This window comes from Sceloporus occidentalis, unplaced genomic scaffold (assembly GCF_023333645.1).
Source record: "Sceloporus occidentalis isolate IW3139 unplaced genomic scaffold, rSceOcc1.0.p SCAF_2, whole genome shotgun sequence".
NCBI lineage: Eukaryota > Metazoa > Chordata > Lepidosauria > Squamata > Phrynosomatidae > Sceloporus > Sceloporus occidentalis.
In genome coordinates this window covers 248,720,247-248,747,302 of record NW_028316982.1, presented here as the reverse complement: position 1 = coordinate 248,747,302, position 27,056 = coordinate 248,720,247, and the positions used below count along the sequence as shown (strand labels likewise).

Here is a 27,056-nt window from a genome sequence, read left to right as displayed (position 1 = left end):
TAGGTTTGGGAGGCTGAAGGCTTCTTCAGCCTGCAAGGGTGCACAAGTTAAGATTGTCTAGCTGGAGAAAAGAGAGTTTTTAGTTGAGCTTTATGCTTCACCATTATCAAACGTGGTTACTTTCCTCTTCCACTCCTAGTATTTTCTGTTTAACTGCTGTATCATGTATCATCTAGATTGGAGGTGTCTGGCAGCAAGATGCAGTTGAACTCCTTCGGGAACTTCTTACAAAAAGAATCGTTGAAATACATATTATGGTAAGCATTAAGTATAAACCATGTAAGCATGGAAGTTGCTTATTTCACAGTCAGTGGATTTAGTTTTGATTTTGTGCCAGTGCATTTTGTCAGATATAAGCAATATAATTAATATTCAGAACTCCCCAAGAGTATGTTGTTTTGGTACATTGCATTTGGGCTCCAAAGTAAGTATAATGAGTGTAATCATGTTTGTTCATGCAACTTCCATGTTAGTTTATAAATGATCTTGAAGCAAAGGCATTTTTATTTTAAAATGAAAATAAACATGGACATTTTGGTCTACAATTGCCATCCAATCTACTTAGCATAACAAGTAGTAATTTATTATGAAAATTGGATCCAGGACAACTGGAGGGCCATAGGTACTCTGCCCCTGATCTTAAAATTTCTTGTTGTGATACAGATTTGTTCACAAGTGGGAAAAATAATAATACTGCAATAATGAAATTAAAAACTAAATAGTAACAGTCTGCAGGATTGGCAATAGAAACTAAAAGAATGAACAATAATAATTTGCAGGATTACTGATGAGGAGAACGAATAAAACATAGCATGAAATTATAGAGTAAATCATACAAGATGTAATACAATCAAATAACAGAACTACTCAAATGTTAGGAGCAAATAAATTATGGGGAAAGACAATGTAAAGTTGAAGGCTTTCCTGGCCGGCATCCATAATTTTTTGTGGGTTTTTCGGGCTATGTGGCCATGTTAACCAGGAAGAAACTGTTCTGGAACAGGGCCACATAGCCCGAAATACCCACAAAAAACTAGGAAAGACAATTAATTATATAGTACTAGTCAGTAAGACATGTCCTAAATGTACCAGGTCCCATCAGATCTTGGAAGCTACAGGGTCAGTCTTGGTTAGTACTTGGATGGAAACCTGCCAATGAATACCAGGTGCTATAAGCTGTATTTCCTAGGAAGGAACTGGCAAAATGACTTCTGAGTATTCCTTGCCTAAGAAAACACTATGAAATCCGTGGGATCACCATACATCAACAAGTGGCTTTGAAGGCTCACACACACACAAGATAATGGTAGGATATTAAAAGATCACAATGTCATTGTTTTAATTAGCTGGTGGTCACCAAAAATTGTTTGTGAAATCCCATATAAGCTGAAATTTGACATTTAGAGAAAATGTTTCTGATACATTTCACTAGCAACCCCTTGGCCCTCACTCAGCAGAATTTTACTTGCGTTTTCAATCTCTTTGTTAAATCAGTATTATATTTCTTTGACATACTGGTAGGAGATGGGTTTTTATACTTCAGGTTTAACATTGGTCCATAGGCGTGCTCTGTTCCTGGGATCCTTTGTGCCTGTTCAGTGTATTGCAGTATCTTTGTTCTGTATAGAAGCTGGCATACTACATGAAACAAAAATAAGGTTAGAAGTAATAGCAACAGTTTTGTTTGTCCAACAGGAGCATTCAGAAAGCCTGTCTGGGAAAGTGTGTATTAAACTCCATTTTGCTGGAATGTCACTATCATACTTCATGGCATACCATAAACATTGTATTAATGAAGATGCTGATGACAGTATGCCAAAACTGGTAATGTTTTCTTTCCATCTTTAAGAACTGTATAGAACTACAAAAAAAAGCCTTGTATAATGTGCTGGACCTCTATTTGTTGTTTTAATGGTTTGTGGTTTGATGAGGGGAAACAGTGCTTACTGTAGCCATTTGTTTAGGTCAGTGATTCCCAATCTTTGGTCCTTCAGATGTTTTGAATGTCACCTCCCAGAATTCTTGACTGTTGGCCAAGCTGGCTGGGGCTTCTTGGAGTTGAAGTCCAAAATACTTGGATGACCTAAGTTTGGGAATCCCTGTTTTAGCTGGTCAGAAGTCAGAAGTGAGTTCTTATTTTCTCTGTGTAGTTTAATGCTGGTTTAATAGTTGACAAATCAGGGAGGTATTTCATAAAGCCAGGAGCAGTTCTGGAATAGGAACTCAAAACTTTGAGACAAGGTGGTTTTCAGTAGAATTCATTAGATCATCAGGTAAGGCTGGTGGCAGGAGTGGTAGTCAAACACTAGAGGGGAAAGATGTCTTCATTTGCTTCAGTGAGCTAGACAGTCAGGCCCAAACTAGCCAAAGAAAGCTCTCTTGGAAGTTAACCAGGTTTCATTTCATGGTCAGCTTAAGCCCTCTTGGAGTAATTGCTCTTTTATTAATAGGCATGGCCACATGTGCTACTGTTGCATATAAAACTGAAAGAGAAATTTGACAGCTTTATAAGTGTTAGACAAGAGGAAAGTAAAACTTCCATTTCATGTCTGCAAGCAGCCATTATGTCAAGTGCATAAACTACAAAGAGAGTGTTGTCACACCTCAAAGACTAAAAAGTTTTATTTGTCATGACTTCAGCATATTTCATAGCATGTACAAGTTGAGCTGCAGACTAGAGGTTTATGCCAATTAAAAGCTGTGGGGTGCTAGGATTTGTAGTTTGTTATAGCCTCAGAGCTTGCTGACAGAGAAAGCTAAATAGTTCAACAGATTGCAAATCCCATAATTCCACAGCACGCATAAGTTATTTGTATCCATTGTGGTTTGGTTCTAAGATACCTGTCCCTGTGGATACCAAAATCTGAAGCTACTCAAGTCCCATTATATACAGTGGGGTAGTAAAATGGTGTCCCTTATATAAAATGACAAAAACAAGGGTTGCTTTTTGAAATATATATATTTCTTCTTTGTGGTCTCTGTGAATCATACAAATGGGTTGTACTGCGCCTGCACAGTGCTGCTCAGAAAACTTCTAGAATCACTGGGCAAAGTTAACTTTGCAACTTTTTGGCAGTAGCTCTGCCGATCCCTTATAAGCCCCTTGCGTTCCCGCTCATGCCCCAGTTCCTTCTTTCCGACGCGTTAGCTGCTTCAGGAACTTCACTCTGTGTTATTCGAACTTGTTCCCTGGACTTTGACTCGTACCGTTCTTGACCATTCTTCATCTGACCCCCCCCCCCCCCCATGTATTGTTGACCATTCGGCGTGTCTTTGACTCCTCTTTGGAATCGATTCAGCTTGACGATGTCTCCAGCACTGTTCAAGAAATGTGACGTTTGCGGGGGTAAGATCCCGGTACAGGACCCCCAATCTTCTTGTCTCCTCCGCCTGAGCAAAAATCACAACACCAAAGCTTGTGCTTTGTGCAAGTCCCTCACCCCTCAGGCTAGAAAGAACCACAACTCCCGGTTGATTATGGCCATCTATCAAGATGTCCTTAAGCCTCAGGATACCAACTGGCTGGGTTTGGCGCCGGCAGCTTTGGAATCGGCATCAGCCACTCCTGCATCTGGCCAAGGGCGCCAAGATTAAGCCTAGTGCCTCTGTGGTCCAGAGCTCCACCATTGAGCCAAGTACCACCACCGAAAAGCCTTTGAAAAGGCAAGCGGCCGATGGAGACGGTTCGAAGCCGAAGTCCTCAGAAAAGGATAAGGCTAGAATCACGGAGTCAGGCTCCAATAAGAGTTCGGCCCAGGAGGTGAACTCCCGTAAGGACACGATCTCGAAATCCTCCAAGAAGAGGCACGCTCCCTCAGATGCGGGAGATGGATCCCCTCACGTGTTGACCAAGAGGGCTAAACCTTCGGCCCACACCGAGGCTTTGGTAACGCTTGCTCATAAGAAAGCTCACTCGAAGTTGTCTAAGAGTTTGACTTTGGAGAATCTTCTCCATCTGCTTCGGTACCTCCACAAGTCAACCGGTGCCTCCAATCCTCGCTTCTCCAGGACTACCTAGAAGATTTCACCTGTCATCCCTGCCAGCAGGTCCTCACGGAAATTAGGGATGAAGCCCACTCTATTGATGGCTGGCTCATCACCTTGGCCTGGCCCTCCCTGGACTGCTCGGCGAAATCCATCGCACTCAGGAGACATGCCTGGCTCCGTTCCTTAGACCTCAATCCTGGCGCCAAGTCTACGGTCGAGGACATGGCTTTCGATTCCGGCTTGTTTAACAAGGAGACCGATAAGCAGCTCAATTACAAGTACCGGATGAAGGCTGCAACCAGGAAGCACGGTTGTTTCCACCACTCCATCAGACACCCTTCTCGACGAAGTACGCACTCTTTTGTCCAAGGGCACTATCTTGCCCATTGAGTCTGATGAGGCCCCTAAATGCTTCTTCTCCAGATACTTCATGGTGCCTAAAGCTGATGGGGGCATAAGACCAATCCTCAATCTAAGATCTCTCAGTGCTTTTTTGTCATACCGTCGGTTCCCTATCGTAACTCTGGCTTCTATCTTGCCCTTATTGCACCAGGGACTGTGGTTAGCAACCATTGATTTGAAGGACGCCTATTTCCACAAGGGGATTCGAGAGTCACCAGAGGTTCCTGGCCTTTGCCGTTGGTACCAACATATACCACTACAATGTCCTTCCCTTCGGCCTCTCCACAGCCCCGAAGGTCTTCACCAAGTGAATGGCCCCAGTCGTGGCATACCTCCACCAGCAGGGCTCCAGGGTCTTCCCCTACCTGGACGAATGGCTCCTTGCAGCGCTTTCCGTGGAAGAGCTCCAAAGAGATGTTGAGTTCACCTTGTCTCTCCTGTCCTCCCTTGGGCTTGTGGTCAATCTGGAAAAGTCACATCTCACTCCATCCCGACAAATCAAATTCATAGGCACCATTCTCGACTCTGAAGGTTATGTCGCCTATCTCTCTTGGGACCATTTCCTCGCTCTCTGCTCCTCCATCAGGACCTGTCTAGCACACAGACGGGTGAGGGCCAGGGATGTCCAGGTGGTCTTAGGTCACATGGCTTCAGCGACGTTCGTGACCTCATGGGCAAGGCTTCGGTTTCAACCATTCCAGTCGTGGTTCCTGTTGGTGTTCGACACCATAGAGGACCAGCCTTCCAAGTGGCTCACCATTCCGAGGCTGGTTGCCCGTTCTCTTCAGTGGTGGCTCGACTCACACAACATCTGCATCAGCATGCCTTTTTCGCCTCAGCAGCCCGAGGTCACCCTGACCACAGACACCTCCATGCAAGGTTGGGGAGCCCACATGTCGGGACTACTGGTCAAGGACCAGTGATCTCTGGATGAGCAATCTCTCCACATCAACGCTCTCTAGATGCTGGCAGTGGAGAAGGCCCTGAGAGCATTCGAGACCAGCCTCTCTCGAAAGGTAGTTCAGTTATTGACAGACAACACCACTGTCATGTACTACCTGAGCGAGCAGGGTGCACCAGATCTTGAACCTCGCTGGACATCACGCTCCGGATCTGGGACTGGTGCATCCCCAAGCGGATTCTCCTCCAAGCGATCCATTTGCCAGGGGAGGAGAACGAGTTGGCCAACCAGCTCAGTAGATCGTCCACCGTCTTCCACGAGTGGAGGCTCCATCCCGAGACGGTCAGCGACCTCTTCAGTCAGTGGGGAACTCCCCGGATCAACCTCTTCATAACCACTTGCAACAGCCATTGTCCCCAGTTCTGCTCTTGGGCGCGCAACAAGAACTCCCTCGGACACGTGTTCGGCTTTGCTTAGTCAGGAGAGATGCTTTACGCCTACCCTCCGTTCCCACTGATCACCAGGGTGGTGTCCAAGATGACAGCGGACCGCTCAAATGCTATCCTGATCACTCCTTAGTGGCCGAGACAGCCGTGGTTGCCGTCCCTACTGCGCCTCTCCAAGAGAGACTTCCTCCGTCTCAAGTTCCGTCTCGACCTCCTCACCTTCCAGAGTGGCCAGATTCGGCACGTGGACATAGAGAGCTTGCTGATGATAGTTTGGAGGCTCTGTCCCTAGCCTTGCTACCCCCTTCGGTACGGACAGTGATTTTGGCTGCCCAGAAACCGGCTACCCAGAAGTCCTACGCTTCCAAGTGGAAGAAATTTCTTCTCTTCATCTTTGAGAGAGGCCTCTCTCCAGCCCAGGTAACAACGCCAGTGGTGCTGGAGCTCCTGATGGCACTTTTGGATTCGGGGCTGTGCCTCACATCCATTAAGTGCTACCCTTCTGCCATCTGTTCCCATTTCCAGTTTGATGGCAAACTTTCTTTTTTTCAGGGACCCTCTTGTGAAGAGTTTCCTGAAAGGTTTTGCAACCTTCACACACACACACACACACACACACACACACCCCGGTCATGGTACTGACACTGGCTCGGAGCTTGGATGCTGTGCTGTCTGCCTTACAATCCAACCCCTTTGAACCCATGGCCACAACGGACTTGAGACTATTGACTTGGAAGACTGTTTTCCTTGTGGCCATCACCTCTGCCCACCATGCGGGTGAACTCTGTGCCCTACGGAGGGACCAGCCTTTCCTTAGGTTTCATAAGAATAAGGTTGTCCTCTGCACCGACATTACCTTCCTGCCTAAGGTGGTGTCTGCTTTTCACATGTGTCAAGACATTGTCCTGCCTGCCCTGGCTTTGAACCCCACCACTGAGGTCAAACACAGTTTGCACACCTTGGACGTGCGGAGGGCTTTGGCCTCCTATTTGGACAGAACTGCGGGTTCGAGCCGTTCCGAGAGACTTTTCCAATGCTACTCGGAACCGAAAAAGGGACTGCCTGTGACTGCGCAGAGGCTTTCTAAATGGGTGGCTGGTACCATCCACCTCTGCTATGAACTGTTGGGCAGACCACTCCCAGCCAGGGTTCAGTCCCATGCAACTAGGGCAGTAGTGGCATCCTCTGCATTTTTGACCGGGGTCCCCTTGGAGGATGTCTGTAAAGCTGCTGTTTGGTCCCAGCCCTTGACCTTCATTAAACATTACAGACTGGACACCAGGGCCAAATGGGACGCAGCCTTTGGAAGGGCAGTGTTGGTTTCAGGATTACATTGATGGCACTGCATTCTTCTGTTTACATGTTGATTTGAATGTTCTTGTACTACATTCTATCGGTTTACATTGCTGAAATGAATGTCTTTGGCCAAATTGGCTAGGTTTACATCATTTATGTGGTTTACATAGGTCCTGCATGACCTAATATATGGTTTTCTGCTTATGTCTTCAAACTCAGGTTTAAGTACTTTTTATTGAAGTATTAATAACGGGTTCTTTCATCCATTGTGTTATTTATGTACCTTGTGTCTTTCACTTGATGTATGCTATTTATTGAGGTACCAAAGAATGACTGACACAGTTCTTGGTTCAGACAACTTATTGTGATTAATAAACTCACCTTTATTTGAACTTTGATTGGGTCGCATGACACTCCCTCCGCCGCTGACCTAAGCTTGTCTGTCTCAACCCATTTGTATGATTTGCAGAGACCACAAAGAAGGACAGGTAGCTTACCTGTAACGGTATTTCTTCAAGTGGTCATCTACGAATACATACCATATATACTCGACTATAAGTCAAGAAATTTTTGCCTCAAATGGTCCCCAAAATCCTGGGGTAGACGTATACAAGGGTCAGTGGGGTCCTCCAACCAAGGGTCTCCCCAATTGGGCTCCCTCCACAAGAGAAAGCCCACCTGGGGCAACGCTGGGAAGGGCGCGCGTTCGTCCTGCAGCCTTCTCTCCAGCTGGCCTCCCTCCTCCTGAGAAGGGAAGCCGGCTAGAAAGAAGGCAGGGAGGGGCGCTCAGCCTTCTCTCCAGTTGGCCTCCCTCCTCCTGACAAGGGAAGCCAGCTAGACAGAAGGCTGGGAAGGGCGCACGTTCGCCCCTCACAGCCTTCTTTCCAGCCAGCCTCCCTCCTCCTGAGAAGGGAGGCCGGCTAGAGAGATGCCCCCTTAAGTCTGACCCTCAACTTATCCACAGGTCATATAAAAATCCCCATTTCTGGTCCCAAAAGTTGACTTCGACTTATATTGGCTCAATCTCATGTCACTCACGCAGCATAAATTTCGGAACTGGGGAAAGAGTGGGAACGCAAGGGGCTTATAAGGGATGGGCAGAGCTACTGCCAAAAAGTTGCAGTTAACTTTGCCCAGTGATTCTAAAAGTTTTCCAAGCAGCACTGAGCAGGCGCAGTACAACCCATTTGTATGTATTCGCAGATGACGATTCGAAGAAATACCGTTACAGGTAAGCAACCTGTCCATACGCTTGTCCCTCCATATTCGCCAGATTTAGGGGCACAAGAGCCCCGTGAGTATGGGAAAACCGCAAATAACAAAAACACCATCTTTTTACCTGAGTGGACACCTCTCTAGGAATCTCTGGGTCCTCCAGGGCAACTCTGTGGTCAACATCTGACAGACACTGACCATAGAACTGCACTGGAGGAGTCACAAATGCCTAGTAGAGTATTCTCTCTAGGAATCTCTAGGTCTTTCAGTGCAACATTTAGTTAAAGCTGACCATAGAGTTGCACTGGAGGACTTAGATATTCCTAGAGAGAACATATTAATCAAATCGGCAAATATCAAAGCCACAAATATGGTGGTATGAGTGTCTGTGTGTGTGTATAAAAATTGAAGTAGTACAAAAATGCATAAATATAAAAGTAGGATCAGTAAAATTAAAGAAACATGTAAAATACTGAAGTTTACATAAAACACAAACTTTAAATGGAAGTAGAAGCAATTTCTAGAAACAGTCATGTAGTTTAAAGGTTTTTAAAGGAAGTACAAAGTATACAACAGAAAAAGAAGAGTATAACAACACTCAAGCAGCGGAAAGTTCATTTATTTATATTTATTTAGATATTATTTCAATTATAACAGTAACGACGGTAGAATGATAAACATAACTGTACATAAGTGAGACAGGAATATTAAGTTGTAAAATGTATATTTGTATAGGCATAATGTCACACCAATAAAAAATAAATAAATTGGGGGGAAATAACAAAAACTAGGTTTTGCTTTTTGGAAATATATATATGAGAGAAACCATAGATAGTTTAATCTGTGGATATTAATTTTCTAAAAGTATGTGGTTACCAAAAGGTAAAGCAAAAGACATTTCATTTACTTACATGTTCTAGGAGATAACAAATGGAGATGAAGAGCAGTTGGAAGAAAACTGTGAAATCAGTTATGAGGTAAACTGGAATATTCCGTTGACTTTTTTCTTCAATTCTTCAGTTAATCATCACCTTGTTAACCTGTTGAATCCAGTACATAAGGTTCTTCTTTGTGATTTCTGGAACTCATACATATGGCTCTGTGCTGCACCTGTTCAAAGCCCTTTGGAATATCCTAGCAAAGTATTTTAGTGAAAACCCTGCCCACATACCTGCAAATCTGTATGTCTAGGGAAGATTAATCATTCTCAGCCAGTGGAGAAAGAGCCACTTTTAGCCTTCTTAGGTGATATCCAGATTTTTTCCACTCCATTGCTGCTGCCACTGTAACCAGAAAGTTGGCTTGTCTAAAACATCGGAATGGAGACACACAATCCTGATCCAATTTAGCCACAGTCCATTACACAAGGAACCTCCTTTTTGGAGAGAAGGCCCTTAAGGACATTCTCATTGAAACAAGGGATAAAGAAGACCATGCCTTCTATTCCAAAGAAAAATACAAAAAGACAGACCAAGAAGTCTAAATATTTTCATCCCTTTCACACTTTTTCCTGCCGTAGACATTTCAGGTCTTTCAAGCCTGCCTGGTCTTGATCCTAGTTTCCCTCTCTTCCATAGGGAGACCCAAGCAGGATCATAAGGGACCCAACCCCCTAGAAATAAACCAACATTATGGCTGTCTCCCTCCTAAATTAGGAAGGAGATTTTTTATTTCACACAAGTATGGTCTCTCTCCTAATCAGTGGGAAGTAAGGACAATAAGTAAGGGTTATACCGTAGAATTCAGCCAATAACCAGGGCACTGCTTCTTGCAGTGCTCACCTTCCAAAAGCCTCTCAAAGAACTTAGCAATGTATTAAGCCTATTAGATGCATCGCCTGTTAGATCGGGGGCCACTGAAAGCATCCCTCAAATTAAAAGTTTATGGTAGTATACTCAATCCCCTTTACAGTGTTCAAAAAAGGGGATGGCATTCACCCAATTCTGAAACCTCAAATTTGTGAACAAATTTGTAAAATACAGACATTTCCAGAGGGAAAAAAGGCTCCAGACAGTCCAAGAGCACATTTTCCTAGAGGACTATCTCTTCAGTATAGATTTTTCAAAAACTTATTTTCATGTCCTTGTCCATGCCTCATCATGTACAGTGGGCCCTTGTTATACATGGGAGATCTGTTCCAGGAACACACACACACCCTGAGTGTGGAAAAAACCATGGTACCTCAAGCCTCTTTGATTTTAGTGGTGGCACTCTTCCATGCATGGCGCTGTGTGTGTGCCACAGGAACTCACGCCGTTTTGTCCTCCCGGGCTTGCTATCTGTGTGAGCTAAACTCCATGGATGGCAAGCCCGCAAATGGTGCTGGCAGACTGTATGTGCCTTCTTTTTTGTCACCAGAATGCTCACTATCAATTCCAATCCTTTCAGGTTGGCCTTGGCTCCTTGGGTATTCACCAAGGTGATGATAGCACCTGTGACCCACTTGAGACTGCAGGACATCCACATTTTCCTGTACCTAGACTCTATCTTTCTGTTTTTCCTTTTAAGGAGACCAACAAGCCTTTAATGACCACCCTGTCTGCACTCCCAAAACTATGGCTTTTGGACAACAAATAAAAACATCATCTCCTCCTGACTCAGAAACTAGTTTAATTGGGTGACTTAGTAGACACCAAAAAAGTTGCATTTCATAGAACCATAGAGTTGGAAGAGGCCCCTAAGGGCCATCCAGTCCAACCTCATTCTGCCATGCATGAACTCACCATCAAAGCCCTCCCTGGGATAGATGGCCATCCAGCCCCAGTATTATTATGAAACCATACAAACAGATCTGTGACTGCACTGGTATGGAGACTTCCTTGCCTGATGAAGAAGAAGCCATACAGCTTGCCTCTCTTGAGACAGAATAATAAAAATTAAGAAGGAATATGATAGCACATTCTGTCAGATAAGCAGCTACAACAGTGGCCCGCTCACCTAACACTCCCCTGGAAGAAATTTGCAGAGTAACAACCTGGGACATATCTGCCACTTTCACAAAACATTGTAGACTAGATAAATTTGCTTAAACTGGAGAGTTCTTTGCAGAAGGGTGCTCCCAACAGGTTCTGTCAGATTAACTATTTTTTCTTGACATCTTGCTGTCCATGTTCTGTTTACACTAGCATAATCCCCATGTGTAGATGGCTCCTTCTGCATTGGCTGAGAATGGCACTTTTGAGAACCTACCATGAAGGTCCATTCTTGCCAAGGAGAAGAAAGCATCCAAACCTATATAAGTGTAGCAAGACTTTTTATTTTTTCTCTTTTCTCAGAGGATTTTCTTTCTTCATATTTTTCTTGGCTTTGGAATGAGCTGAGGAGGAGCCAGGGATCCAACAGGAAATACTTTCTTAAGGCATGTGCTCCTTTGCCTCATCTGGGCAGCAACAGGAGTTAACCCATACATGAATGGCTACTACTACTTTGCTAGAAGGTTGCCCAAGTAACCCAATGTATCATTTCTAGGCAATGCAGAATTTTCATCCACTATACCAGGGGTAGGCAACCTTTTTGAGCCGGAGGCCGGGTTGCTGTCCCTCAGACAACTGGGGGGCCAAAGCCAAAAAATAAATAATGAAATAATTTTTTAAATAAATAAATAAACCGGGACAAATGTAGGACAAAATTTTCAAATGGTGGACACTTTTTTAAAAAAAGTGGAGGACACGTGAAAAAATTTGCTGATTTTTTTTAAAATGTTAATATAAATGCATGTTTCTGAGGCTTCTATAGACAATTGCTCCTGCGCGTGAGAGGCCAAAGGCCCCGGCGGCAGGACCGGGCTGGGGCCGGTCCCAAGGCCTCACCGGGCCGCATCCGGCCCACGGGCCGCAGGTTGCCTACCCCTGCACTATACAATACCTGTAAGCGTCTCATTAGAACCTCAGATTCTGTCTTCTTGCTGTGCGTTTCATTTCTTTATCCTTCTCTGTCTTTTTCTAGTTTTCAGTGTTTTTCTCTTCACTTTACTCCAGATGACTGGGAAAATTTCTTTCTTTGTGATCTGCGAATCACACAAATGGGTTTATTCTGTGCCTACACAGGAATGCTTGGAAACTTCTAGAATCTGGCAAAAGTTAGTTTGCGACCTTTTGCAACTTTTTGGCGGTATCTCCGCCCATCCCATATATAGCCCCTAACGATCCCACTCTTCTCCAGTTCCTTCATTCCACTGTGCTTAGCAGCTAGAGGAACTTCGCTAGCTTGGTTTACTGCGCTATCTGCCTTTCCTTCTGAAATCTCTGGACTACTGACCGTTTTTTACCATTCTCACGGACTAACCTACGGACTTTGTTATCAGTTTACGGCTTGACTACGGTACTCTTGACTATTTGACCATGGCCTCTTTTAAAAGATGCGCCAAGTGCGGGGTGAAGATCCCAACTTCGGATGGACATGATAAATGCGTTCTTTGCTTAGGGAAGACACATATCCCGAGGGATTGCCCCCATTGTAAGGCCCTAAAAAATAGAAATCAAAAACTGAAGGCTTCCCTTTACGAAAAGGTCCTCCAACCCTCTTCAGCCTCTACTTTGGTTCCTCATTCAGAGCCTTCCACGAGGCCATCCACTTCAGCACCCCAAAGGAAAAATCCCTGAGATCAGGGAAGGATCTTAGTGGAGACACCACGAAGTCCTCCAAGAAGAAGGATGGGGACAAGCAAAAGTCCTCCAGAGCGGCTCTTACCGATCAAGGCCACCCTAGACGGGCTAGATCTGCCTCCCCATGGCAAAATCCCGTCGTAAGGGCCCGACCAGCACTGTTTCAGCCCCCCTGCCTGATTCGATGGCCATCGCTACTCTGATCCCGACAGCAGTTTCAGCCTCCGTTCCGACCCCCTTGGAACCAAGGGTACTTCTGTCAAGCCATCTTTAAAGGACGACGATCTGCAGATTGCCAACCTTGACCAGAGCTCCGAGTCGGAAGGAGAGATCCGGGATCCTGAATCCCCTATTCTCACTCTCGGTCCCGTTCTCCTCCACGTCAAGACCGGGCCATGCTCAGTACAGAAGCTGATGAGGCCCAAGTTCACGAACAACCTGACCATGATCTTTTTGACCTCTGTCTGGATCTCATCTATGACCATCAAACCAGGCAATACTTCTTGCCCGTGGATGCCACATACAGTGGTACCCCGGGATACGAAAGCACCGCCTTACGAAATTCCCGGGATACGAAAAAATCCCATAGGAAAAAACTGTTCCGGGTTACGTTTTTTTTTTTTCGGCTTACGAAAAAATTTTTTGGTGCTTTTCGGTGCTATTTCGCACGAAATCGCGGCTTTTAGCGCTAGCGCCTATGGCTTTTTCGGGTTGCGAAATCTTTCGGGTTACGAAGGGCTCCGCGGAACGGATTAATTTCGTAACCCGGGGTACCACTGTACCTCCGTCATAACTTGCCGGGTCCAACCAGAGTGATGCCCTCGTCACAGACGCAGAGGGATACTATCCTGATACATTCCGAAGACTCTCACCGGACATGCTTGACCCCTCCTAGAGCTGTTTTGCCTGAATTTGAAGGCTCTCTGGACTGACACTGCATGAGGTCTCGTTCCGGTCTCAGTTGCACTCTGCTAACTTCGAGGATGACAGATCTTCATCTCCTCAGAGACTTGGTGAGCCTGATGCTTCTTCCGCCACGGATGTTGTCAGATCATTCTCTGACAGAATCATCCGGATGGCATCTGCCCTAGACCTGGAGGTCTCCCAGACTGATGACAATGAGCTCGACCCCATAGAGCGAAGGATCCATGGCTGCACTCCAGCCCCTCCATCTCTGACTTACCTTCCATCCTTGGAAAAGATTGCCAAGAGATCTTGGAACAACCATGTCACAATTGCGTCCATGTCACACAAGATAGAAAATCTCTATCGAGTGACACTATCCAGACTGGCTTGGCTTTTTCAACACCAAAGCCAAACTCAGCCATTGTGGAAGGGTTGCAGACAATCTTCACACCACATCCATCTTCTCCTGTGGACAAGGAGAGCAGAAAGATAGACCGTTTGGCCAAAAAAATATATGCTTCTGCAGTCTTGGACATGAAAATTGCCAACTATGCTGCATGCATAGGGGCCTACATTCAACTCCTAATGGAGAAGATGGAACCGGCTATCAGCAAGCTTCCTGAGGACAGGAAAAGACTAGTCTCTGCCCTCCATAATGAAGCACATTTAGTTGGAGGACAGCAAATCATCTCAGCTAGGCACTCCACTGATTGTGCATTCAAGATTCTGTCGGGATCCATCGCCCTTAAATGCTATGCTTGGCTCCGCTCCTCTGACCTCACCCCATAGGCCAGATTGGCCATAGAAGACATGCCCTTTGATAACTCTGGTTTATTTAACCAAGAAACTGACGTAAAACGTAATTTCCATTATAGGATGAAAACAGCGGTAAAGAAGCATGGCAAGTCTTCATCCTTGGCACGGTCACCGCATCAGAGATATGGATCTCAACGCCCTTGGTATCCTCCACACTAGCACTGGCCGTACCAACAGCAGGATCGTCAATACCAAGTTCAGGACAGACCTGCTCAGCGTCAGCCTTCTCAGTCTTCTGCCTCTTCTGATCGCCGACAACCTTCTCAGCCTAGATACCAACAAGGCTATAAGAAGAAGGACACTCAAGGCAAGAAAAGATATTGAAGTGTTCCCGTGCTCTCCAACACCATCTTTGGTGATAGATTAAACCCATACTTTAACACCTGGGCTTCTACCATCTCTGACTCCTGGGAATTAGACATTGTTCGTAGGGGTTATGCACTCGAGTTCTAAGAGCTCCCACCCACCGGAGCTATTCTTTCCACCATCCCGAAAAGGGACTCTGGTCTTAGACCCATTTTGGACTTGCGTCAATTAAACGCCTTTATTTATCGCCGTTTCAGAATGGTAAACCTTGCCTCCATTTTACCACTCTTGCAGAAAGACTCCTGGTTCATGACTCTAAATTTGAAAGATGCCTACTTTCATATTACGATTCGGGAAAACCATCAGAGGTTCCTCGCCTTCGCCATCAGTACTGAGATGTTCCAGTACAGAGTTCTGCCATTTGGCCTCTCCATGGCTCTGAGAGCGTTCACAAAATACATGTCACTGGTAGTCTCCTACCCCTCCATCAATAGGGAATCACAGTCTTTCCCTACCTGGACGACTGGCTCTTCACAGCTCCATCCCGAGAGACATTGCTTCAGGACGTCCACTTTGCTCTGTTCCTCTTGGACTCTCTCGGTCTCAAAATCAACTTGGACAAGTCAAATCTGCCTCCTTCCAAACAAGTCAGATTGATTGGGACAATTCTCGACTTTGAGACTTCCATGGCATACCTGCCACAAAACAGCTTCAAGTTTCTTTGCTCAGTGGTCCAAGCATGCCTTCCACGAAGACGCATACAAGCTCATCTTATTCAGATAGCTATGGGACATTTGGCCTTGACCACCTTTGTCACCCCGTGGGCGAGACTCCATTTGAGACCATTCTAATCCTGGTTTCTTTCTGTGTTCGATCCCGTGCGGGATTCTCCCTCCAAAATGCTCACCATCCCGAGACCAGTTCAAAGATCTTTACAGTGGTGGCTCCAGCCCAACAACATGTGCGTTAGGATGCCCTTTCTGCCCCCGCAACCGGTCATCACTCTCACGACAGATACTTCTCTCCAAGGTTGGGAGGCCCACACCTTGAACTTCACCATCAAAGACAAGTGGACAATGACAGAAAGCCAGCTTCACATCAATGCATTGGAGATGCATTTCAATTACTCCTCTCCAACAGAGTAGTACTTTTACTGATGTACAACAACACCATCATGTACTACCTCAACAAACAAGGCGGCACGAAGTCCCAAACCCTGCTGGACATCACACTCAGAATCTGGGACTGGTGTATCAACCACAAGATCTTTCTCCAGTGCATACACCTGCCAGGAGAAGAAAACGAACTGTCAGATCAGATCAGCAGATCTCCCAAACCCTGCCGTGAATGGCGCCTCCATTCAGACACTGTCGCCCTTCTTTCTCAACTGTGGGGACAACCAAAAATCGACCTCTTTGCCTCACCTCTCAACAAGCAATGTGTAAGGTTTTGCTCTCAAAGTCGCACTACAGGTTCATTAGGAGATGTCTTCCAGCTCAAGTTGACAGAGAGACTGCTTTATGCATTCCCTCCCTTCAGGACAAGAACATCTCTCCATCTTGAGCATCGGTCCCGACGGTCTTGGAGTTCCTGATGTCCCTAGTAGACGCTGGACTCTGCTTGACTTCTATCAAATGCTACCTCTCAGTCATCTGCCCCCAATACCATTTCAAGGACAGACCCTCTCTTTTCAAAGACCCTTTGTTAAAGAGGTTTCTCAGAGGATTCAACAATTTTCATCCTCCATCCTCGGTACCGACACCGGCATGGAGTTTGGACCTTGTACTTTCCTGCTTGGCATCCAAGCCCTTTAAACCCATGGCCACCATAGACTTAAGATTGCTGACCTGGAAAACAGCTTTCCTTGTGGCCATCACCTCTGCTCGCCAGGCGAGTGAACTATGTGCCTTATGGGTGGACCAACTTTATCTTCGTTTTCACAGAGACAAGGTGGTCTTCCATACTGATATCACCTTCCTGCCCAAGGTGGTGTCGGCTTTCCATATGAACCAGGACATTGTGTTGCCGACCCTGGCCCTGAACCTGACCACCGACATCGAGCTCCAACTCCATGCTTTGGACATTCGGAGGGCATTGGCCTTCTACCTGGACAGGTTCAATTTAAACAGTTCATTTAAACAGTTTTGTAATTGTCCTACGCACTGCATATGGCCTGTTTATATGTTTGACAAATGACAATAACAAGTGCACTTGATATGCATAACTTTATTGGGGTTAATAAATTCAATTGTTTGAACTTTACAACCTGTATCATGACACTCCCTCCTCCATTGACCTAAGCTCATCAATCTAAACCCATTTGTGTGATTCTTGAGACCACGAAGAAGAAGGACAGGTATTTCTTCAAGTCGTCATCTGCGAATTCACACAAATCCTGCCCCTCGGTGTCCTGCTCATTTTGTTAGCTTTGCTGTCACACCTTGCGCAGCTTATTCGAAACTGGAGAAAAGCGGGAACTTTAGGGGCTATATATGGGATGGGCAGAGCTACTGCCAAAAAATTGCAAAAGGTTGCAAACTAACCTTTGCCAGAGATTCTAGAAGTTTCCGAGCATTCCTGCGCAGGCGCAGAATGACCCTATTTGTGTGAATTCGCAGATGACCACTCAAAGAAATACCATTACAGGTGAGTAACCTGTCCTTCTTTCTACCTTGGGATCCCACCAGGGACACTATGGTGTCTAAAGCATATTTAGGGAATATGTTAGCTGTTGCTGTAAAATCCCACAGTTATATGGACACTGCCACTATTTTTTTTGTTTGACGAGATGTATATGGTCGCAACTATAAGCATTACCAGAATTTTTTGAAACTAATGCTATAGGTTAAAGCTGTTCACCTGAATGCAGATATAATCAGTGTCTCTGAAGCAGCAGCTGAAAGTAAAGCTTTTTATGTTGGACATTCATTTCAATTTGCATGGGGGAGGGCTCTTTAATGTCGAATTGTCAATTTGCAATTGATTCAATGGATCTGCTCTAGTTGGAATTAACTGTTGGATTCAAGCCTGTGACCCCCTTCTCCAAATAACACATTAGTTTAAATGGTGAATCTTAGACAGAGTAGTCTCCATAACATTGCTGGTGACAAATCGGCCTGTGTATCTAAATGTGCTCCTTGGTATTCAGTTGGGATTGCTCATTTGTCTCTAGACACAAATGTTTCCTTCTCCGTTTTAGGATTTAATGCTGCCTGAACTAGACACCCCTCCTCTGCCTCTTTACACTGCACCAGTGCTACCTGTTCTTGGAGAACTCGTACCAGTGAAAGTAACACATGTTGTATTACCTAATGAGGTACTGTGAAACATTTCCCAGTAAATATTGCTGTCAGATTTGTGTTTGTTTCCTTTTGCATAAATGCATCAGAGGGCTTACAGTGAGTTTTTTAAAAAATACTATTGTTCATTGGATGTTCTGGTAACATCCAGAGAACTGGTAACCTATAAATCTGATTCCCTTGAGTAGCTCAGTCAAAACCAAGGCTACCTAGTGACCAAAAATGAAGCAGACTTACTTGACAGAAGGCAAGTAATCACCAACAATTAAATTCAGTCCTGACATGTTTTGGCAGTCAGTGCCTTTAAAATTGAGCTAGTGTGGCGTAGTGATTTGAATGTTGGACTAGGACCCTGGGACACTAAGGCTTGAATACTGGCTTAGCCATGTAAACCCACTGGGTGACTTTGAACAAGTCACACACTCTCAGCCTCAGGATGGCAATGGCAAACCTCCTGTGAAGAAACTTGCCAAGAAAACCCCTTAGGGTCGCCATAAGCCAGAAACGACTTGAAGGCACATAACATCCAACAAAGGCCTTTAATATTACTGTTATTTTAATTTCTGTCAGCTGTTCCACTCAGCAGTGTAGCTGTGGTATTTTGCGCTACCTGTAGCTTTAGAGCTGTCTTCAAGGGCAGTCCCACATAGGGTGCATTACAGTAATCTGGTTGGGGAAGTTACCAATGCATACACTAGAGAGGCTACATTATCTCTGTCAAGGAAAAACTATAGCTGATACACTGGCGTAAACAGATGGCAGGCTTTCTAAGTCACTTAAGAGTCCACTTGAGCTCCCAGTGACAAAGAAAGAGTTAGGAGTATTCTTAGGCCAGTGATGGCGGAACCTATGGCACGCGTGCCAGAGGTGGCACTCAGAGCCCTCTCTGTGGGCACATGCGCCGTCGCCCCAGCACAGAGTTTTTTACTAGAAAGCCAGAGGAACATGGCACTTTGCAATTAATATGTGGGTTTTGGGTTGCAGTTTGGGCACTCGGCCTCGAAAAGGTTCACCATCACTGTCTTAGGCTATGCACCTGCTCCTTTATGGGTGTTTGGCCATTTACCAAATTGTTGGACCCAGGAATATACTGTGAATTCCCAAACTTTGTATCCAGATCAGCGAACTACAGGCTTTGCCAACATCTGTAGTTAAAACCAAAATGTTTTTCCCATTAATTCTTGAAGGTCAAAACTTCCCAATGAACATTATCAGAGAAGGTTCACCAACTGAACATTTAATTTCAGTAACCAATGAAAGCACCCTCATTTTGTTTGTAAAGCATTTCTTGAATCAGTTCTTCCATTTCTAAGTCATTTCTAAAGACAGTTTACATATTATAACAGTATTCTGTTGTTGCTCCTGTGTTATCAGAAAGAAATTTGTGCCAGTCAAAAAATGTTTGTTTGCATTCTTAATGGTTTTTTGTGTTTTGTTTTGTTTTTTGTTTGTTTGTTTGTTTTGTTTTTGTTAATCACAAGAGTGTGGTGTCTGTTATATTTATTTATTTATCAAAGTTTCCTTTTTGGAATTTATAAATTTTTTGATATAATATTTTGATGTACTTTAAAGCCACGTGTGGTTGAATCCTCACAATGATTCTGTGGATAAGGAGGGCCGACTACTCTATTAAATTTAGCTCTTTTTAAACAGCCATGTTTAGAATGACACCCAATACTCCTTGGGAGATTGCCTAAGAAGATATAGGTAGATGCCATACTCTCAGCCTTCCAATATTTGTTCTATTTACATTTACTCATGGGATTTTCGTTTTCTTCATGCTATTTGAGAACTGTGATACATGTGAAATTGTACAATTAGACTCCCTTCCACTCTTTAAAAATGCCAGGACTAGATCATTGCAGGTAGGCAATAATGCTTTCTGCTTCTCCATGAATAAATACATTTCCAATCATGTAACATTTTGATACATTTTTTTTTGTTACAGGTGTTCATTTCCCTTGTTCAGTCAGGCAGTGTCAACAAGCATAATAATGAAGAGAACAGAGGATTTTTTGAAAATGTAGATGAAGCTTTGAGCCATTGTAATCAGAACATAGAGTCCATTCCTTTCCTAACTGATTTTCGAAAAGGTATCTAGTTCTTAGGAGTTTATGAATAAAAAATGAATGACATTAAAACATGCTAAAAAGCTAAAGGCCAGTTCTAAAAGAATTATAGATACAATGTTATATACTAGTTAGGGTCCAACAAACTCAGTAAGTGACCATAGGCCAGTAATGTCTGATTCTTTTTCTCTTACTGACCTATCTCACAGGAAGGAAATGGCTTACTTGTATATACTCAACCATAAGTCGACCTAATGTATAAGTCAAGGCTAGGTTTTGGGGCCAAAATTATGGATTTTTCTATGACCCGTGAATAAGTTGAGGGTAAAACCTAAGGGCGTGTAACAGGATTGAAAGGATGAAGAAAAAGAAAACGATGCCAAAGAACTTACAGAATTCCAGCAGGCATAACTGTTTGTGCTCACCCTAAAGGCTGGACAGATGAGAGAGTAGAGGGAGGTCAGTGCTTCCAGAACAGATTACACTCTTGCCTTTCACCAGGAAATGCTTCCTGTTTCAAGTATAATAAATACATTGACCCATGGATAAGCTGACTCAGGTTTTTGGGGTCAATTTTTTGACTAAACCTTCTAGATTTACACATGAGTATACATAATTTACTTGATCTCACTGAATGAAAGACAAAATAAAAGAAACTATTCATGATTAACCTTGAAATGAGGTCTCATTTGCATTCAGAATTAAATGGATAAATGAAGCTTCCTCAAAACTATTCATTTGTACATATTGCTATTAATAGAGCAAAGAAATGTCAGCCATGTGAAATTTTAAGTTTCAGATTCAGAGATGATTGTACTATTATGTGGCAAAAACTCCATATTGGAGCAGTCCTGTTCTGAAAGCATCTATTGGTAAATTTTTGGTTCCATCAAACTATGTAAAGTATTGGGGGCGGGGGAGAATGGTGTCTGGTCAACCCTCCACACTTGCAGAGTTAGGGGCGCAGGACCCACATGAAAATGGGGAAAATGCAAATATCATAAGCCTCCTTCCATGTCAACCCACCCCCACACCTACTGCTCCTCCTCACATCTTATGCCAGCTGTGCCAATATTGCACTTGTTTGTTTGTTTTGTTATAGCTGTTTATTTTTTCTAATCTACTACCTGATCCTAGATATGTCACTAGGAAAGGGAGAGAATGAAGTTGGTGTTGCTGAAAACCAGCTAAGTGATCCCATAAAACAAGACATAGTGCAGAATCTGTGCTGTAAAATAGGCAACACTTTAAATTGCTATAAAGTTTAAATATTGAATTATGTGGTGTTCCTGCTTTGTAGACATGCCTTGTCTTGCCAAGTATAGCGATGAGTTATGGTATCGTGCAAAACTGCTCAATATTAGTGAGTTCCAGCCTCTTTCAATTCTGGTGCAATTTGTCGACTACGGATCAACTGAGACATTGCCCACGAGCAGGTAAGCCCGTATTTCATACACCTACTTTTCCCAAAGTGGAGAACGTAGTTGAGTGAGGTAGTCCTTCTTGCTGCTCCAGAAGGCAGGACCAATCAGTCAGGTGTTGGAAGTGCCATCTCAGGTTACAGAAGTATTTCCTGCTATCAGTTTCCACATAGCTGCATATTACACTAATTTCAGTGTTTCTTCATCAATAGGAGGCTATTACAATGGACACTTGGTTTCTAAAACTGCAGTTCATGATTACATAGTAGTCATTTGGATGCAGCCTCATGACCATAAGGAGTGTCATGACATAGGGAGTGTCACATCAGAGGCATCTGAAGAGGTGAGGGTCATGCCAAAGAGGAGAGGCGGACAGCCCTCCCAATGGCAGCATCAGCCCTGGATTATGGATCAATATTATGGTGTGAAATAAGAGGAGCCCATAAAAAAAAGTCTATGAGAGGATGAAGCTTACTGTACTGTAGACTCAATTTTTTGTTTATTTAATTAATTTTTATCTTACCTTAATTAATAACGCCACTAGCTGACATTTGTAAGGCTGCATCGTGAGCATTGAGCTCCATGTTTGCTAGTGTTAAGAACTGCCTTTCCCCTCACAGTTCAGTAAATAAGTCTTTATTTCAGAAAACACAGATGTTAGCAGGATGATGTCTGCATACAGAAATGCCATGATCCACCAATATTGACATAACATTAACTATGTCCCACTCCAAATTTTTGCTGGCTTCATCTTGATTCATTCTTTCTTCCATTCCCCCTTCATTTGCATGCCCCCCCCCCATTACTGATCTGTTCTCATCTTTATTTTCTGTTTCCACCAACTTAGAAAATTCCTCCTTTGCACATCTGCACATCCCTGCATCAGGTCACAAGCACCCTTTTGAACCACCACAGATTATTTGTACTAGTACTATACCTCCCATCACTCATATCCCAATGAACTATAACATCCATATAGTAACTCTCTTACATATCTGAAACGTTAAACATGCTGTATATTGCAGCAACCACAATAACAGTCTTATTACAGAATGTGCCAGATTGTGGCAGCTAGGCATTACAAAAATGACAAGTCCCAAAACCCCAAAAGCCTTTATTACAGTCAACAGACTATTAGGCAGCTCATTAAATACATTCTAAAGCAGTACAATAAAATAAAAATATTCAAAATACTTGCTAACATATGGTTTATAATATACCACTTCCTAAATAAGTTAGTTAGTATAGAGAAACATAAAAACAAGTTTAAATATTTAATTGGCCGTTTCTTTTTTAAAAAAAGAATTGTGATGTCCCCCTTTAGTAATATAAAGCACTAACATGCCATAATTAACAAATGATATAAAATGTTACACATAATAAAAAGCATTAATTAAAAGTTATGAAAACTACATTAAAAATAGGCAACATTTTAACCATTAGACAGATCCATTTAGTCAAAATCTTACAGGTTTTAGGAGCAGAAAAGAAAAATTCTTCTGTTAAGCTTTTATCAGAATCATCTAGCAAATATTCCAAATACCAATGCAGAGCTCTTCCTGGGAATATAGATAGGAGAGGTATAAACTGATTACAGCCTCTCATCCTTCTAAAATAGTGCAAGAGAAAGGACATGAGTTGCAGACTACAAAAACCTCTGCACATGGGCAAACATGATCCTTCTTCATGGTCTCTGTGGATCATACAAATGGGTTGTACCGCGCCTACGCAGTTCAGCTCGGAGCCTTCTGGAATCACTGGGCAAAGTTTATTTTGCAATTTTTTGGCAGTAGCTCTGCCCATCCCATATAAGTCCCCTGCCTTCCCACTCTTTCTCCAATTCCTTTTTTTCTGCACCTCTAGGAACCTTACTTGTGAATCGCTTCAGTAGAATCTGATTTAATTCTGACTTTGGCTAGTTTTTGACCATTCTTCACTCTTCTGCAACTTTGACCTAGTTCTGACCAGTTGGCTTGTTTTGACTTTGGCTTGGATTTCGATTCGGATAAGATGTCACCACCGTTCAAGGCTTGTGGCACGTGCGGTGGTAAAATCCCTGAAAAGGATAATCACACCACTTGCCTTCTTTGCCTCGGGGAAGGACACAATCCTAAGACTTGTGCCCAGTGCCAGTTGCTGACCCCACAAGCCAGGAAAAACCATGAGGCTGCTTTGTATAAGCAGGCACTCCAGCCTCAGTAGACTACCCAGTTTATTTCAGCCCCTCCACCTTTGACTTCTGTGGATAAGGTTGTCCCAGGCACCTCTGGGTCTCCCTTAAAGCAGCCCGCTGCCACTTCAGCTTCTCTCCGAAGCCCGTGCCATGATTATGAGTCTGAAGGAGCTTGGCCGAAAGCCAAGAGCTCTGGACACCAACCCGAACCTGAAGGAGTGCGGTCTAAAGGCAAGGACAAGTCAAAGTCTGCTAAAAAAATCCAATCACAATATTGGCTGCAAGGGAGATTCGGGTTCAAAGAAAGATGAGAGTTCCAAAAAAGACAAGGGATGGCTGTAAATCCTCCTCCAAACGGAAGCATTCTGGTACCAAGGAGCCTTCACCTCAGCATTCGCACTCCAAAAGGGTACGCTCTGAACCAATGGGCTCAGGAAGACACCGATCTTGTGAAGTGTTATCACCTTGCCAGGCGACTGCTTAATCAGTCAAGGATCTTGACATCCACATCCTTTCGGAATCAGACGTCCATTTCGACGACTAATTGCCGGTCCTGACTGTGCCCTCACTCTCTGTCTCAGGTTTGTCGCTTTCCGACTCCCTTTTTCCAAGCTGACCCATCCAACGCCAAACTTTACAACAGTGAAACTGACATTTATTACATGCCAATAGATTGTGAGATAGCTCCTCGTTGCCTTGGCCGCCAAACTCCTTCTCTTCCTGCCTCAGTTTCGGCCCCTCCAGCTTTTTCTGTTCTGATATCTATACCGACAACAGCACCAAGACCCAAATCAGTACCTGTGTTGGTGACTCAGGTTCAGGCCACCCTCACAAGAGATCAGTCACCCTCACCTGCCATTCTCGTTCATGGGGACACCAACGATGACGATTCGGTCCATGCCACCTCTTATTCGTCCCATGCTGGGGCTGAAGATTCGGAGATCGAGGAGGTCAACTCCCCCCAGGAGCTCTCCCACCCCGGTGCCTCTTCTCTGATGGGCGATGTCCGCTCCTTCGCCGCTCATGTGGTCCGTATGGGGAGAGCCCTGGAATTGGAAGTCACTCACCTGGATGATGATGCTGCAGACCTGATAGAGAGACGCGTCCACAGGAAGGTCCCTACCCCACCTTCCATCCTGTTCCTTCCATCTCTGGAGCGTATAGCTAAGCGCTCCTGGGAGACTCCAGCTTCCATAGTACAGACTTCCAAGAAGATTGAGAATATCACACCTTCCCAATCCTCTTGGTTGCTCTCCCACCCCAAGCAAAACTCTGCTATTGTGGAGGGTTCACAGCATGCCTTCACCCCCCAAAACATCAACCTTCCCTGCTGACCGAGAGGTCAAGAAGATAACTAGCTAAAAAGAGCTATGCATCTTCTGTCCTCAGTATCAAGGTGGTAAACTACAATGCATGTATGGGGTCATATATCCAGTATTTAATGGAACATATCCCCCCCCCCCATCATCGCAGACTTGTCGGAGGAGAGATGCCCGTTGGCCAACAAACTCAGGGATTAAATGAAGCCCACTCCATCGGCAGGTGGCTGATTACCTCAGCCCGGCACTCTGCCGACTGTTCAGCTAAATTCATTGTGGCCTCCATTGCTCTGAGGAGGCACTCCTGGCTTCGTGTTTATGACCTTAATGCCAACACGAAGGCTACGATCGAGGATATGCCCTTCGACGATGCTGGTCTTTTCAACAAGGAAACAGATGACCGCTTGAACTTCAAGTATTGCACGGTATGTCCTCGACACCTCAATCCTCTTCTCACTGGTGGTTTGGAGGCCAGCGCCAGTGGTATGGACAAGGTCAGCGTCCTTTCCAGCATGACCGCCAATGCCAACAACAGGAGCACCAGAGGCAGCGCTATCCCTCTCAGTCATGTTTTTTTTCCGGCCGCCACCAGGCTCTGTCTCGGTACCGAAAGAACTACCGAAAGCAAGATACCGAGCAGGCCAAAAAGAGGTCCTGAAGGGTTACTGCGTGCTCCGTCGGTCCCACCTCCTTAGATATTTTATGGCCCTTTTCCAACACCTGGGCCGCCCTGACTTCTGATTCCTGGGTCCTTGACGTTGTCTGTAGGAGCTATGCCCTCGATTTTGAAGAGCTCCCACCTAATGGAGCTGTCATTTCCACTTCCCCCTCAGACTCCCTTCTCAATGAAGTACACATTCTTTTGGCAAAGGGGGCAATTTCACCAGTAGACCCTTCACGTTGCCCAAGACCGACAGCGATCTCAGACCAATCCTGGACCTCTGAATGTTGAATATTTATTTGATTTACCATCGTTTCGGTATGGTAACTCTCACCTCTATTTAGCCCTTATTATACCAGGGCCTGTGGTTTGCCACAATCGACTTGAAGGACACTTACTTCCATGTGGCGATTCGAGAAAGTGACCGGAGATTCCTGACCTTCGCCTTTGGTATTGACATGTTTCAATACAATGTCCTTCCCTTCAGTCTTTCCATGGCTCCAAGAGTCTTCACCAAATGCATGGCACCAAAGTCGTAGCCTACCTCCACCAGAAAGGGACCAGAGTCTTCCCCTACCTAGACAACTGGCTCTTCGTTGCCTCCTCCAGAGACGAACTGCAGACAGATCTCAACTTTGCCCTGTTGCTCTTCTCATCACTCGGGTTTGTGGTGAACTTGGAGAAGTCACATCTCACCACAACCAGACAAATCCAGTTCACCAGTACCATTCGAAGAATGTATCGCTTCGGTTTGGAGCCCTCTGCCGGGTTCAGACCTGCCTCGCTCACAGGAAGATAAGGGCCTGAGATGTCCAGGTGGCTCTGGGGCACATGGCCTCCACAACCCTTTGTAACCCTGTGGGCAAGACTTTGATTTCGACCTCTCCAGTCATGGTTCTTGTCAGTCTTCAACCCGATGACAGACCCTCCGTTCAAATGGCTTATGGTACCGAAGCCAGTCACCCACTCACTCCACTGGTGGCTTGACTACGGGAACATCTGTGTCGGCGTGCCCTTTTCGCCTCCTCAGCTTCAGATCACACTCCCCATCCATGGAAGGATGGGGAGCTCACACCCTAGACCTCACGATCAAGGACAAGTAGTCCCAGGACAAGCAACCTCTCCAGATCAACTCTCTAGAGATGCTCACGGTCGAAAAAGCCCTGAAGGTGTTTGAGACAAGTTTGGTGGACAAGGTGATGTACTACCTCAACAAACAAGGAGGCACCAGATCC

The 27,056-nt window shown here is 44.7% G+C and overlaps 1 protein-coding gene across 2 annotated transcripts in view; it reads left to right on the top strand.

Annotated features, from left to right (window-relative positions):
* RNF17 (ring finger protein 17) overlaps positions 1-27,056 on the top strand; it is a 109,866-nt gene that overhangs the window by 71,280 nt on the left and 11,530 nt on the right. For both annotated transcript variants that reach the window (XM_089512671.1, XM_089512672.1), the window contains exons 29-34: positions 177-257; positions 1,696-1,824; positions 9,168-9,224; positions 18,079-18,195; positions 20,127-20,271; positions 21,548-21,683. In XM_089512671.1, coding sequence (XP_089368797.1) covers positions 177-257; positions 1,696-1,824; positions 9,168-9,224; positions 18,079-18,195; positions 20,127-20,271; positions 21,548-21,683 — 665 coding nt within the window. The remainder of the gene's footprint in view (positions 1-176; positions 258-1,695; positions 1,825-9,167; positions 9,225-18,078; positions 18,196-20,126; positions 20,272-21,547; positions 21,684-27,056) is intronic.